The sequence below is a fragment of the Pongo abelii genome, chromosome 21, assembly GCF_028885655.2.
Source record: "Pongo abelii isolate AG06213 chromosome 21, NHGRI_mPonAbe1-v2.0_pri, whole genome shotgun sequence".
NCBI classification, from domain to species: Eukaryota; Metazoa; Chordata; class Mammalia; order Primates; family Hominidae; genus Pongo; species Pongo abelii.
This window is the reverse complement of record NC_072006.2, coordinates 14,387,343-14,400,000: the sequence shown is the minus strand read 5'-3', so window position 1 is coordinate 14,400,000 and position 12,658 is coordinate 14,387,343. Positions and strand designations below refer to the sequence as shown.

Genomic DNA, 12,658 nt, shown 5'->3' with positions numbered 1-12,658 from the left:
CCGTTGACCATGTTCCCGGCACCTTTTGTTCTCCTCTCAAAGCACTGATGTATGCAAGCATTATATCTGAGCAAAGCAACAAGTGGGCAGAGTCCATCAGTGTTTGCCATTCTCCCATTTCTCAACTCCCACCAAGTGTTCCTGGGAGCTCTCCCAGTCTGCATGTACAGTCCCCAGGCCTCAAGTTATTATTGTTTTAATTTTTGTCAACCCATTCCCCCTCAGAATATACAACCTGTCCCATTTCCCAATTTATGAAAAAATGGTAAGTGAAAAGAAAACCACCATTATAGAAATAAACCAGAGCACATGGGCACATTGCTTACTTTGCCACCTCTTTCATGCCAGTGGAGGCCTCTCTGGGATTGAGCTCCCCTTCTCAGTCTGCACATGGAAGGACTGTGCTAAGACTCAGTGGGATGGTCAAGGTCTACCTCCTTTGGGCCACATCTCCAGGGCCTTTGTAATCAGGGACAAGTTTTTTTGGGGAAGGAGAAGCTGCTTCATCCACACTACTCCCCAGGAGCAGTGGCTGTGTGTCATAGTCTATGTGCTACAGGCCGGTTGGCCGTCTAGGTCTCTGTATGGCTTTGGTTTCCTGAGGTCATGGGTTGGGATTCTCCAAATTTCTATGACTATCGTGCCTAAGTTTCAGATCCAATGGGCCCTTGGCTTTACGAAAGAATTCTAGGCTATTATCCTCCAGAATGATCAAGTGAATACATTGTGTAGTGTTCCTTACATGCCCCAGCAGGCTCAGGTGGGAAGTGAATAAGCTTGTACAAGTTCCGAGGATGGTTTTTTGTAAGTAAATGTTCCAGTCTCCCTAGCTTTAGTATGAGAAGATTCCCACAGAGGAATCCTAGAAAACTCATAAAAACTCATGGGCAAAGACAGCTAGGCACAGTTTCCAGGTCACAGAAGGCTGCTACTGCTATCCCCCACCTCCATCGTTTACTGGCCATGGGACAGCCTACTGGGGACCTCCAGTTGGACCTCCAGTCTCCCATAGAAATGGCAGCTAGGCATGGTGACCCTAAGTTGCCAGCTGGAAGGCCACTCAACCTATGTTTCTCTTCCTCTTCCTCATCTCTTTGCTGCTACAGACATGAAGCTTTCTGGATTCCCTCCCAGCTATCTCCCTTGTGCCTGATTCTTCAGTGGGTGCAGCTCTGGGGTGGTTGGCCTATGGCAACAAGACTTCAGAGAGACGAAGAGGTCCTCTGTGGCTGGACCGTCTCATCCATGAGTTCTTTCCTGTACTCTCTAGGAACGTGCAGTTACTACATTGCATGACAGAGAACGGAAAACTAGTCAAAGTGATGGGTGCCATTTGTAGTTCATAAGACATGAAGCGTAGAATTAGAACACCACTATTTTGCAACCCAAACGAAATAATGGATCCAGATACTGAGCACTGATGGCTGCCAACACTACAGACAGAGGAAGGCAGACATCACCGTGCCTCCTGATGGTGGAACCTGTGGAACCTGAGCACTGATGGATGCCAACACTACAGACAGAGAAAGGCAGACATCACTGTGCCTCCTGATGATGGAACCTGAGCACTGATGGATGCCAACACTACAGACAGAGAAAGGCAGACATCACCATGCCTCCTGAGGATGGAACTTTATCACCACTTGGGACATAGTCTAGCCCGAATCAGATCAATTACAGACATATAGGAAACACAGAGGCCAAGGGAACAGACTGCACCACAGCACGGGATATAATCAACACTTTCCAACCATGGGCAACTCTGCAGAGCAAACAGCCAAACTTCATCAAACAACAAAGTGCAAGGAAAATGCACACAGACACACACATGCACAGACACTCACACAGAGACACACAGACACACACAGAGACACACACACACAGACAGACACACAGAGACACACACAGAGAGACACACACAGACACAGACAGACACACACACAGACACGCAGCACACAGACACAGAGACACACACACATAGACACCCAGACATGCACACACATACACACACAGACACACACACAGACACAGAGGCCAAGGGAACAGACTGCGCCACCTCATAGGATATAATCAACACTTTCCAACCATGGGCAACTCTGCAGAGCAAACAGCCAAACTTCATCAAAGAACAAAGTGCAAGGAAAATGCACACACACATACATGCACACACACATGCACACACACACAGCAGCCAGTCATGGGCCACCAATTCTAATGAGTGGAATTTATTTGAATTCTCATTTTTAAAATATTTATATTTATGAAACTAAAAGAAAATAAAAAAGACATTTGTGAGGCCGCTGAAAATTTGAACATTGGGTATTTTATGATATTGAGGAATTAGTATTAATTTTAGGTATGATGATAATGTTGTGGTTATGTTAAAGAGAAAGTCCTTGTAGAATCCTAAAAGAGTATCCAGCTGTGTCTAGAGAAGTCCAGATGTATACTGGAATTTTTGTGGATGAACTAGTATGATATCTGGGACTTCAAAATTATAGGAGAAAAGGGAAGTGAATATGGTGTGGGTGGGGCAACTGTGGGTTGATGGTTTCTGGGGGCGGTGACGAGTGCATGGGGTTCATCATACTATTCTGTTGACTCTTGTATACATTCAAAATTCCCGTTAGTGAAAAGGCCTCCACACTTTCTAGATTCAACAAGGATGCCTTGCCCCATAGAGCGACAGGGAAAGAGGCAGTGTTTCTGTCATCTTGCCTTAGAATCCATTTCCCTGAAAGAAATACTGACTTGCATTCTTGCATAAACGTTTGCTTTTTTTTTTTTTTTTTTTTTTTGAAACGGGGTCTTGCTATGTTGCCGAGGTTAGTCTCAAACTCCTGGCTTCAAGCAATCCTCTCTCTCCAGCTTTCTGAATAGCTGGGATCACAGGTATGCACCACAGTGCCCAGTGATTAGGTTTTGCTTTTAAAGTACAAAAGGAAACCCATGTATTATACATTTATCAGGGTTTAGAGAACAGGATAATAATACTATACAGTGAGGGTTTTCTCAAAACTGGATACCGGGTTAAACTAAGCTTAACTTAGCCTGACAGCTTAACTAAGCTGTCACATTCAGTTCTTATGGAATATATATAATAATAGTAGAAATTATTAATCTTGTTTTGCAGAAGAGGAAACTGAGATTCAAGATGGCTGAAGAACTTGGCTGAGATCCCATGACTGTCAGTGGCAGGGGGCTCCGCTGTCAGGGCTGAATGTGAGGCACTGGTTCTTAACCACCAGCACACATACCCCATCTGGGGAACAAATCCCAGAGCAGTGACCCGGGATGTACAGAAATCAATCCTTGCCAAGGCCAGGCATGCTTCATGCTCCCTGAAGGTTTCTACCTAACTGGACAATCTGAAATTGCTTTTTGACCTTCAGATAGAATGTTTAAAGTCATTTAAAAACTCTCCACCCAGGAGGCAGCTGACGATTCTAATATATGCTGTTTTTCTTCTTAACTACTGTTGCTGTTTATATTTTTAATTGAATGTTTTAAATTTTGTGCTTGCACCCTGAAGCTATTTTATTGTGAAGCATGCAATTTTATAAATCAGATTTGATAAAACCCAATGATTAAAGCCTCTGATTGCAGAGGGGGATGGCTAAAGAGCAGAGATTTCAATTTAGAACTTAGGACCAGAATTTATGCAGAAAATTTCATGAGCACAGTAGCTTCCATTCCCAGTTTTATTTGTATCCTGCTGGTTTGAACAGCTGGAATGTTGGTAAAAGTGAGGCATCAGCAGAAACACACCTCATTAGCTTCCACATTTGGTACGGTTTGGGAAAGAGGAGAGGATGTGTTCGCTGTACTATCTTACTGTCCATGTGTCCTGCCAGCAACTCGTGGGCTTCAAGGTGGCTTGGAAAAGGGGAGCAGTGGCCGTAAGATGCATGCCAGGAAAATTCCTCAAGTCGTCTTCTCTCTGGCCACATCTGTTTTTGAAGAATACTTAACTCTATGAAGCCCTTAGTGAACTCATTTTGAAACATACTTTCATGAAAATTAAGATTCAAGACCCAAGATTAATGTTGGGCATAGAGCAGACACTGTGTGGCGATTCTTCCAGAATAATCAACTAATCCACTTTTGGGAGCTCAATTAGAGTGTCAAAATGTTAAAAAATTGAAACAATGCACTAGAAAACAGCAAAGGAAGATGTGTGAGTACACACACAGACAGTAGTTTGAAGCTTCCCCACTTTGGCACTGATTTCCTATATAGTTTTGCTCTTTGAGACAAAGAGGCATAAGATGGGTGCTCTGATCTTTAAAGGCTTTTCCTTTGGGGGCTGGAAAGTTTGGAAAGGCTTTGGGTCAACACTGGTTTTCATGAGAGCTCATCTATTGGTATTTTTAAATGATCAGTTCTACAGTGCGTGACTTCTGGTTTCTTCATTAGTTACCTTATGGTACCAGGATATGTATGACTAAGGTGCTACTCTAGGAATGCCCTTCTCCACTAAGCTCCAGATGTGGGGTCTACAGTAACCATTGGATGGCTCCCCTCACAAATGTTGGCCCCCATACAATCTGTTGGCAGCAGATTGCCTACAGCCCACCCTGGGCACTGGCCAAGCCAGCTTCTACCTTCATTGCTCCTGTGATATTTGCCAATGTCCACGTTGATTTCTCTCAAGAAGTGTCTCAGTCACTGGTCACCAGAATTAACTTTTGTCAGGCCTCAACAATAAGAAACCTTAATGTGTCAGTTCCAGACTGCTACCTGATATGTCCAAACTGGCCATCGTTGATGGATTTCTACTTTCTTGCCCCTAGAGAAGGCAGTCACTCCTACAGCTACATATGCTGGGGAAACATGGGCTAATTTAGAGGAAAAGACACAGCTCCCACAGGGTTGGGCAGTTGCAGCACAGAACATGTCTGCATTCTTTATAACCTCCTCATCCCAGTGGTGCCTGGCAAAAAGATGAACCAGCAGGCTTACAACCATGGTGCTTACATTTAACTTACAGCATGGGAAACATTGATCATATAATTCTTTTTTTTTTTTTAATGAGATGGAGTCTCGCTCTGTCACCCAGGCTGGAGTGGTGGCGCGATCTCAGCTCATTGCAACCTCTGCCTTCCGGGTTCCAGCGATTCTCCTGCCTCCTCCCAAGTAGCTGGGATTACAGGTGTGTGCCACCACACCTGGCTAATTTTTGTATTTTTAGTAGAGATGGGGTTTCACCATGTTGGCCAGGCTGGTCACGAACTCCTGATTTCAAGTGATCCGCTCACCTTGGCCTCCCAAAGTGCTGAGATTACAGGCATGAGCCACTGCTCCTGGCAAATTCTTGATATAAATAAGCTACCCCAACTCCAGGAGGGAAAATAACATATGTCATAACATGGTGGTTTTAAAATACATCAAGAGTTCTTTGACATTTTTCCCTTCACTGGGTGATGCCAGCCCCTTCAGTGTGGACTGGACTTAGTGACTTGCTTCTAATAAACAGAATATGGTAGAAGTAATGGCGTGTGACTTCTGGGATATTATAAATGGTGTTGCAGAGCCCTTCTTGCTCTCTGTCTTGAACCACTTGCTCTGGAGGAAGCCACTCAAGCAGCTCTAGGGAGGAGCCCATGTGGTGAGAAACAGCCCACCAGTCAAGAGCCAGCATCACTTGAAGGCAAGTTCTCCCACACCAGTCCGGTACATGATGGCAGCTCTGGCTGCAACCTCATGAGAGACTCTGAGCTAGAACCTTGCAGTTAAGCTGCTCCTGGGTTCCTAACTCTCAGATAATGTGTGAGATAATACATGTTTGTGCTTTTAAGCCACTAAGTTTTGGGATGGTTTGTTATGCAGCAGTGGATGACTAATACCATATGAATAATGGAAGTCCACAGATATTTGATCCATGATTTCAGTTGTCTCTTAACTAACTCTTCATCAGTTACCTCATGAAAATTCCATGCCAGGATATGTTTGATGAAGGTCCTACCCTAGGAATTCCCTTCACAAGCAATCCCTAGATACTGGGTCTACACAGACCACCGGATGGCTGGCTCATGTTGGCTGCCATATTGAGTAGACTGGCGGCAGACTACCTTGCATCTTCCCTCACCCTCTATAGCAGTGTAACATATTGAGTTTTATCTCCTTTGTGTTAAGAAAGAGAGTGAAGAAGCCTCCCAGAGCTAGGCTGCCAGATCCTGAAGAGAGATTAGGGGTTCTAGAGAGTTCTCAAGTGAAACACTGAAGCTTTGAGTCTATCATCGAATATGGGCTGGAAGGGTCACTACAATTGATACTAATCAAAATTACAGTGACTCACAACAGTGTGGCAGGGAGCCAAGTGACTGTGATGATACACACTGAAAAACCAGTCAGATACCCGCCCCAATCCTCTTCCCACATCATCACATAATGTGGAATGCAAGAAACAGTTTTGGAAAAGAAATGAAGAATTTTACTTACTTCATGATGACAATGTAGATAAGATACATCAGCACAAGGACTAAAGACTCCCACCTGCGTGTAAACCAAGACCAGTTAAAGACAGTCATGGACATCTGTGAAACTCACCTGCCTCCTTTTTAAAGACATATTTGATGCAAACGGCCAGGATAGTAAGGCGAAGGCAGACGGTGCCAGATGACGGATATTTCCTGGTCTAGAGACATTCTCTATGCTGCATAAGGCTGTCAACCATTTTTCTCTTCTCTCCTCACCTAAAGGGAAAATGCCCTTTCCTCTCTGTTATTTGTCACCTAAAAAGAGCTCTTTGAAAGCAGCAAGCCTTTCATACACGTTGCTGAATATAGGTCAATATGTATACCTCTGGTCTCAGCTTAATCATTCACTGAAACTATTCAGATATACTTACAAGGGGAAACTAAAATTAGAGGAATTGACAGGGGTTCCTGAGGGATTGTTGGATATATAGGAGCCAAGCATAAAGGGTAGAAGTGGGGAGAGAGGCAGGCAGACAGACAGAACCTGGGCAGGGAAGGTACCAGCCGAAGAGTAAGAAGGAATAAGTGGGAAAACATTCCACAGGAAGGAAGAAAAGAAAAACCCGCTAGAATGTGCCTTGAGCTTCTAATAGTCTGAATACTTCTGTTTTCTTTATCTTAGTGGCTTCCAACTAAAAACCAGGAGCTTGTTTTCCAGGTTTCGCTTTAGCTACAGAATTAAATCAGCTCATTGAGGGAATAATTTTGGCTTCAATGGTAGGTTACTGGAGAATGGTCAGATGAGGAAACTCCAGGTTATACCCATCCTTCCTTTTCTCTTTTCAAATTCCATGTCTAGAAGTTGATCCTAGAGAAATATTTGGTCAAATGTGAAAAGGATACATACACAAGGGTTTTTCCTGCAGCAGTGTTTATAAAAAAGTGAAAAGCTGGAAAGAAGTCAGATGGTTATAAAATAGGGCACTGGGTACATAAATGATAAGTAGGTTCATGTATCCATTAAGAATGATTATGCAGGCTGGGCACAGTGACCCGCTCCTGTAATCCCAGCACTTTGGGAGGCCGAGAGGAAAGGATCACTTACATCCCCAAGTTCCAGAACAGCCTGAGCAACATAACAAGACCCCATCTCCAGAAAAAAATTAAAAAATTAGCCAAGTATGGTGGTGTGCTCCTGGAGTCTCAGCTACTTGGGGAGGCTGAGGCGGGAGGATTGCTTGAGCTCAGGAGATGGAGGCTACAGTGAGCTATGATCACACCACTGTACCACAGCCTGGGCAACACAGTAAAACCCTTTCTTCCCTCTCCCCTCCAAAACAAATTATGCAAAGATGTATGTATTTATTCTAGAAAGTGCTCAGATGCACTATTGAGAGAGGAAATGAGAGTATCCAAGCCCTTTCAATTTCTGCCACATTTCTCAGCTTCTGTCATGGCAAAACTTCTTAAAGGGCTATGCACACTGCATTTCAGTGCCTCTCATTCAGTTGGCAAATTTCTCTAGCCCAACTTCCACACCCACCGATCTCCTGAATCACCTGTCAAGGGCACCAGTGATTTCCATCCACACCAATCCAAGGATGAGTGGGCGGTTGTCTGTCATCCTGTTCTATTTCCTGGTAGCATCTGAAAGGAGATCATCTGCCCCTCTTCATAAAACCCTCTCTTCTGACTGCCGAGAGGCCACACCCCTGGCTTCCTTCCTGTCCCCAGCTTCTCCTTCTCCATCTCCTTTGCCTCCTCCACTCCTTCAGTTCATCCTCTCATTATTGGGCCATCTTTATTGCCTATGTTTTCTCCTTAGGTGACCTCATCCTGACCTATTGCTATAAACACCAAATACGTGATAACGACCCCCAATTTACACATCCACACCACACCTCTCTCTAGCTCCAGATTCATATATTTGGCCTCTGCACCTGGAAGTCTAAATGTCTATCAGAACACAATTCTTCATTCTTATTTCCTAGCCTCCTTAAACAAAACAAAACAAAACAAAACAAAACAACCCTGGGCTTTGTCCTTTCAGTCAACTGTACCACTCCCTGCCTAGTCAAGCCCAGAATCTGGAAATCAATATGGAGCACTCCCTTTTCCTCACTCCCATATCCATCGGACTCTGTGTCTCAAGTATTTCATCAATCACTGACTTCTTTCTTCTCTACTGCACCCTCCCTAGGTCATTTTCACTTCAACCTCTGAACTGGTTTCCCTGATACTATGGGAGCATGTCCCTGCACTTCTTAAAATCTTTACTTCCCAAAATGCCTAAGAAAAAAAAAGTTTCCTTTTTCCTTGCAAATCCTGACCTTTTCTTCTGTCTCCATGTCGTCTTGTGTCCTATCTGTGCCCCACCTCACTGGCCTTTCATTTGCACATAGCCGTCTCTTTCCCTCTCCCAGAGCCTTTGCACTGAATGTTCTTTTGGCCAGGAATGGCTTTCCCTTCACTCCTTGGCTGGCTGCTTTTATCCTGCAGATACCAGCTTTTAAATATCACCTCCTCCAAGCAATCTTCCCTGCCCGCCTCTGCTCGACTTTCTCTCACATGACCCTGTTTATGTTCTTCAAACCTCTAAGCAGTCTGTGATTATCCTGTTTATATATTTATTACTCATTTATTATGTAACGAACACCTGTTTCTAGCAGTCACTTGACACCACTCCTCACACCTGACACCTTCCCCGGTATCTGGTGTCTCATTTTCCAGAGATTTAAAATGCCGACAGCTGATTTCTCCCCACGCAGACATCCCCAGGTCTTGCCCACTTGCCTCTTCTCCCCAGCACAAAGCAGCCCTCAGCTCATCTGTGCAGGTGACGTTCCCTCCAAACATCAATTTTCAGTTGCAAAATGCCTCCAGTGGCCCGAACACAGTTCTTATCTCGTCGACACCAATGTATACGTAGCATACACTTCATGGTGAAAAGTGAGATTTATTCACAGCTCACTCATTTGGAAGGAACAGGCTCCCAGGATCTGAAGGGATGTCACATTATTGCTTAGATGCACTTTAATAGATTCAGTGAGAAGTCACCAGAAAATGAATCAACTTTAATGAAATATTGTAGTCAGATTGAATTAAGTCCAGCACTTTCTAAACAGGTGTATGTATGCTCTTTCTAATTCTTTTAGATCTTTTCAATTTTTTACTCATCAAAAGCCCTCCTGTTGCAATACTGAAACCAGGTTCTCTCTGGCCATTTTGCAGAGATGCCTGTAGGACGAGATTCCTTGCTTTTGTTGACATTTCTAGTTTGCTCTGTTGGTGTTCAGACACAGGGCTCACCAGGCTTCCTCTCCAGTGAACCCAGTGGGCTCTAGGAGGCCTCTGTGCCGCCCCACCTGCTGTTCCTTGTGCATTTTTGACCTGGTTGAATTTGGATCATCAAGGCTTGGCCTAACACTCTTCAGAGCCCTTCCCCCATCCCCTCTCCTCAGTGTGGTGAGCCTCTCCATGTGGTCCCATAGTTACATGTCAAGGGTCTGCATCCCTCCAGCCTGAGAGAGCTCCAGGTTGGGCCAGCTCTGGTTTTGTATGACATGTTTCCCTGGCGTAGAGGAGGTGCTTAGGAAGCATCTAGACCTTGGAAGTCACTCGGCCCTCCTTGGTCCCCTTTCTTGCCCTTTCACCTAGGACGCTGGGCACCTTCTCCCCTTTCCTCCTGAGCACACCTCACCCGCTGTCCTCTGAGGATCCCATTCTGTAGCTGATCTGGGTTTGTTTCTTCCCTCCCCAGGCTTCCATTTTGAATCATTTTCAACGGGTCCCTGATTCTCACCAAAGACAGTTCCTTCTCAGATGCGAGGACTGCTCCTCTCTTCACCTGGGTACACTGTTGGCTCTGGTTTCCTGAATACGGCCCAGAACAGCAAAAGCTGTTCTCCAGCCCCACCAGGAAGAGTTTCCAGGTTGCAATCCCAGGTCTCTTTTCTCTCCCAAAGTCACAACTTCGGACTCAAAAGAAGAAACCAAACCATCGCCCTGCGTTCTTTAATTTTCTTGTTGGGCCTTCAGACTCCCTGATGACCTATTCCAAATTCCTTCTGGCAACATCATGAGCTTGCTCTGTGGGTCGAGCATACATCCTAATAGGCGGGCCTCTGACACTTTTTTTTTCTTTTTTTTTTTTTGAGATGGAGTCTTGCTCTGTCGCCCAGCCTGGAGTGCAGTGGCACAATCTTGGCTCACAGCAACCTCCACTTCCAGGGTTCAAGCTATTCTCCAGCCTCAGCCTCCCGAGCAGCTGGGACTACAGGTGTGCATCACCATGCCTGGCTAATTTTTGTATTTTCAGTAGAGATGGGTTTTCACCATGTTGGCCAGGCTGGTCTCGAACTCCTAACCTCAAGGGATCCACCTGCCTCAGCCTTCCAAAGAGCTGGGATTATAGGCGTGAGCCACCATGCCTGGCCGATGCTTCCTATGTCAAGTGTCTTTTAGCGTATAGGCACCTAACCGAAAAGCACTCACCACTATTCCCCTGCCTCTTCCCTGCTAAGAGAACCCCACCCACTAGGTCGAGGCAGCAAATGGAGCCCTTCTGATCTCAAAGAGGGTGCGCCTGGCCCCTAGGCCCTGAGGATGAATCATGATTGGTCTAAAGTGGTCACTCTAATCTCCCTGGCTGCTCAGTGGTCAAGGCAGACCCTGCTGCGACCAAAGAGATGCAAGGTGGAAGTGTGCCAAAAAGAACAACAGTGCCCCTTCTTCCTCCTTCCTGCCTTCAATATGAACTTGGTGGCTGGGACTGCAGCAGCCATCTTGGGACCATTAGGCAAAGGCCAGGGGAAAGGCAGAGCCACGGCACCACGTACATCCGGGGCACTGACAGTAAGAAAAATACACCACTATGTATTCAATACGCCGTAGCTGGTTCTTCTAGTACCTGCTGCTAAAATCAATCCTGACTAACTGTCAACCACCATTTTTTGACTGAATGTGACTTCCTGCAGAATGCTGCTTCAGGAATGGTGAAAGAATCTGAACTGCATGACAGGGGTACTTTGTCCTGGTGTATTTGTATTTGACAAAGCTCACTTCCTCCTAAAGAGTGTAGTTTCAAAATAAACACAATTGAAATTTGTTTCCTTTTGAGGATTTTGGGGGGTGAACAGGTTACCTGCCTTGAAATCTCTAGGCCATGCTGGAATGTTCTATAACAAGGAATGGAACTCTCTGTTAAAGGTATTTTCAAAATGTTACTGTGCTTTAATCGCACAGACTGAAGACTCTGATTTTAAAGAGAGAAATCAGCACCTAGATGCACCATTTCAGCAAAATAAATGGTCATGATTGGCTTGGTAAGAAGAAAGAAGAAGTGAACAGTAAAAAATTCTTAAACTTCCATATATTTTTCATCCATTAAATGACAAGTTGAAATCCCCAGGAGTCCCAAAGTAGATAAGGGCTAGTGGCACAGACTTTAATTTCTCAGCCTCACTCATGTGCAAAATGCCCTTCATCAGCCCATGCGTGTAATAACAAGTTACACGACAGGCCAGCGCTCTGGGAAGAATGTAGTTCTGGTGCCACCAAAGCCCCCCAGGCCAGTTCTTCCCGGGAAGCCACAGCTGTGCATGACTTATAATTCCAACACCCCCCTGATAGATCAAGACATACCTGGGGATTTGCAACTCATGTATCCATGGCCCTCCCAGCCTCTTACTCATAATTGGATGAGAGGGAGCCTCGGTGCTCAGGGCGAGGGCTCTGATGACTTGTACCTTCCAGAATCTAGACCCTTCTGCTGCAGGCTCGGGCACCTACCCTAGGATGGGGTTACCTAACATCACGGGAAAAGCCTTAGGAATGAAGATGAAATAGACACTCCTTTTCTTGCTCCAAACCATCTGAACTATCCCAAGATGTTTTGAGGATACGGAGTGAAAAGGGCTGATGGTGAAGCCTGTTTTCTTCATACAGCAATGCCATGGAGGTGGTAGAAAAGACGGCTCCCTCTAAGGCTGACAGCAAACCATCCTGGGTAGCATTTCCTAACATGTTTCTGCACAACAGCAGCACACACATTTCTGAGATCAACTGTGATCACTACTTGTTTGTCTTTTGGGGAATGTCATTAGCAAAGACTGGCACCACTGAGCAACGTTGAAGCACCTACTGTTTGCTAAGGCGGAGCAGTAGTTGTGCTAACTATGCCATCAGCTTCTGGAAGTTTTCTTGTGCTGCGCTTTATCCCCAAGGACATGGGGGAAAAA

At 45.2% G+C, this 12,658-nt stretch overlaps 1 protein-coding gene across 2 annotated transcripts in view; it reads right to left on the bottom strand.

Moving 5' to 3' along the window:
- The window catches only part of SLC24A3 (solute carrier family 24 member 3), a 510,137-nt gene that overhangs the window by 41,140 nt on the left and 456,339 nt on the right, over positions 1-12,658 (bottom strand). For both annotated transcript variants that reach the window (XM_054541619.2, XM_024238868.3), the window contains exons 9-10: positions 6,442-6,495; positions 1-66 (exon numbers count right to left, since the gene is read on the bottom strand). The exon at positions 1-66 is cut by the window's left edge and continues 68 nt beyond it. In XM_054541619.2, the coding sequence (XP_054397594.2) occupies positions 1-66; positions 6,442-6,495 (120 nt within the window). The remainder of the gene's footprint in view (positions 67-6,441; positions 6,496-12,658) is intronic.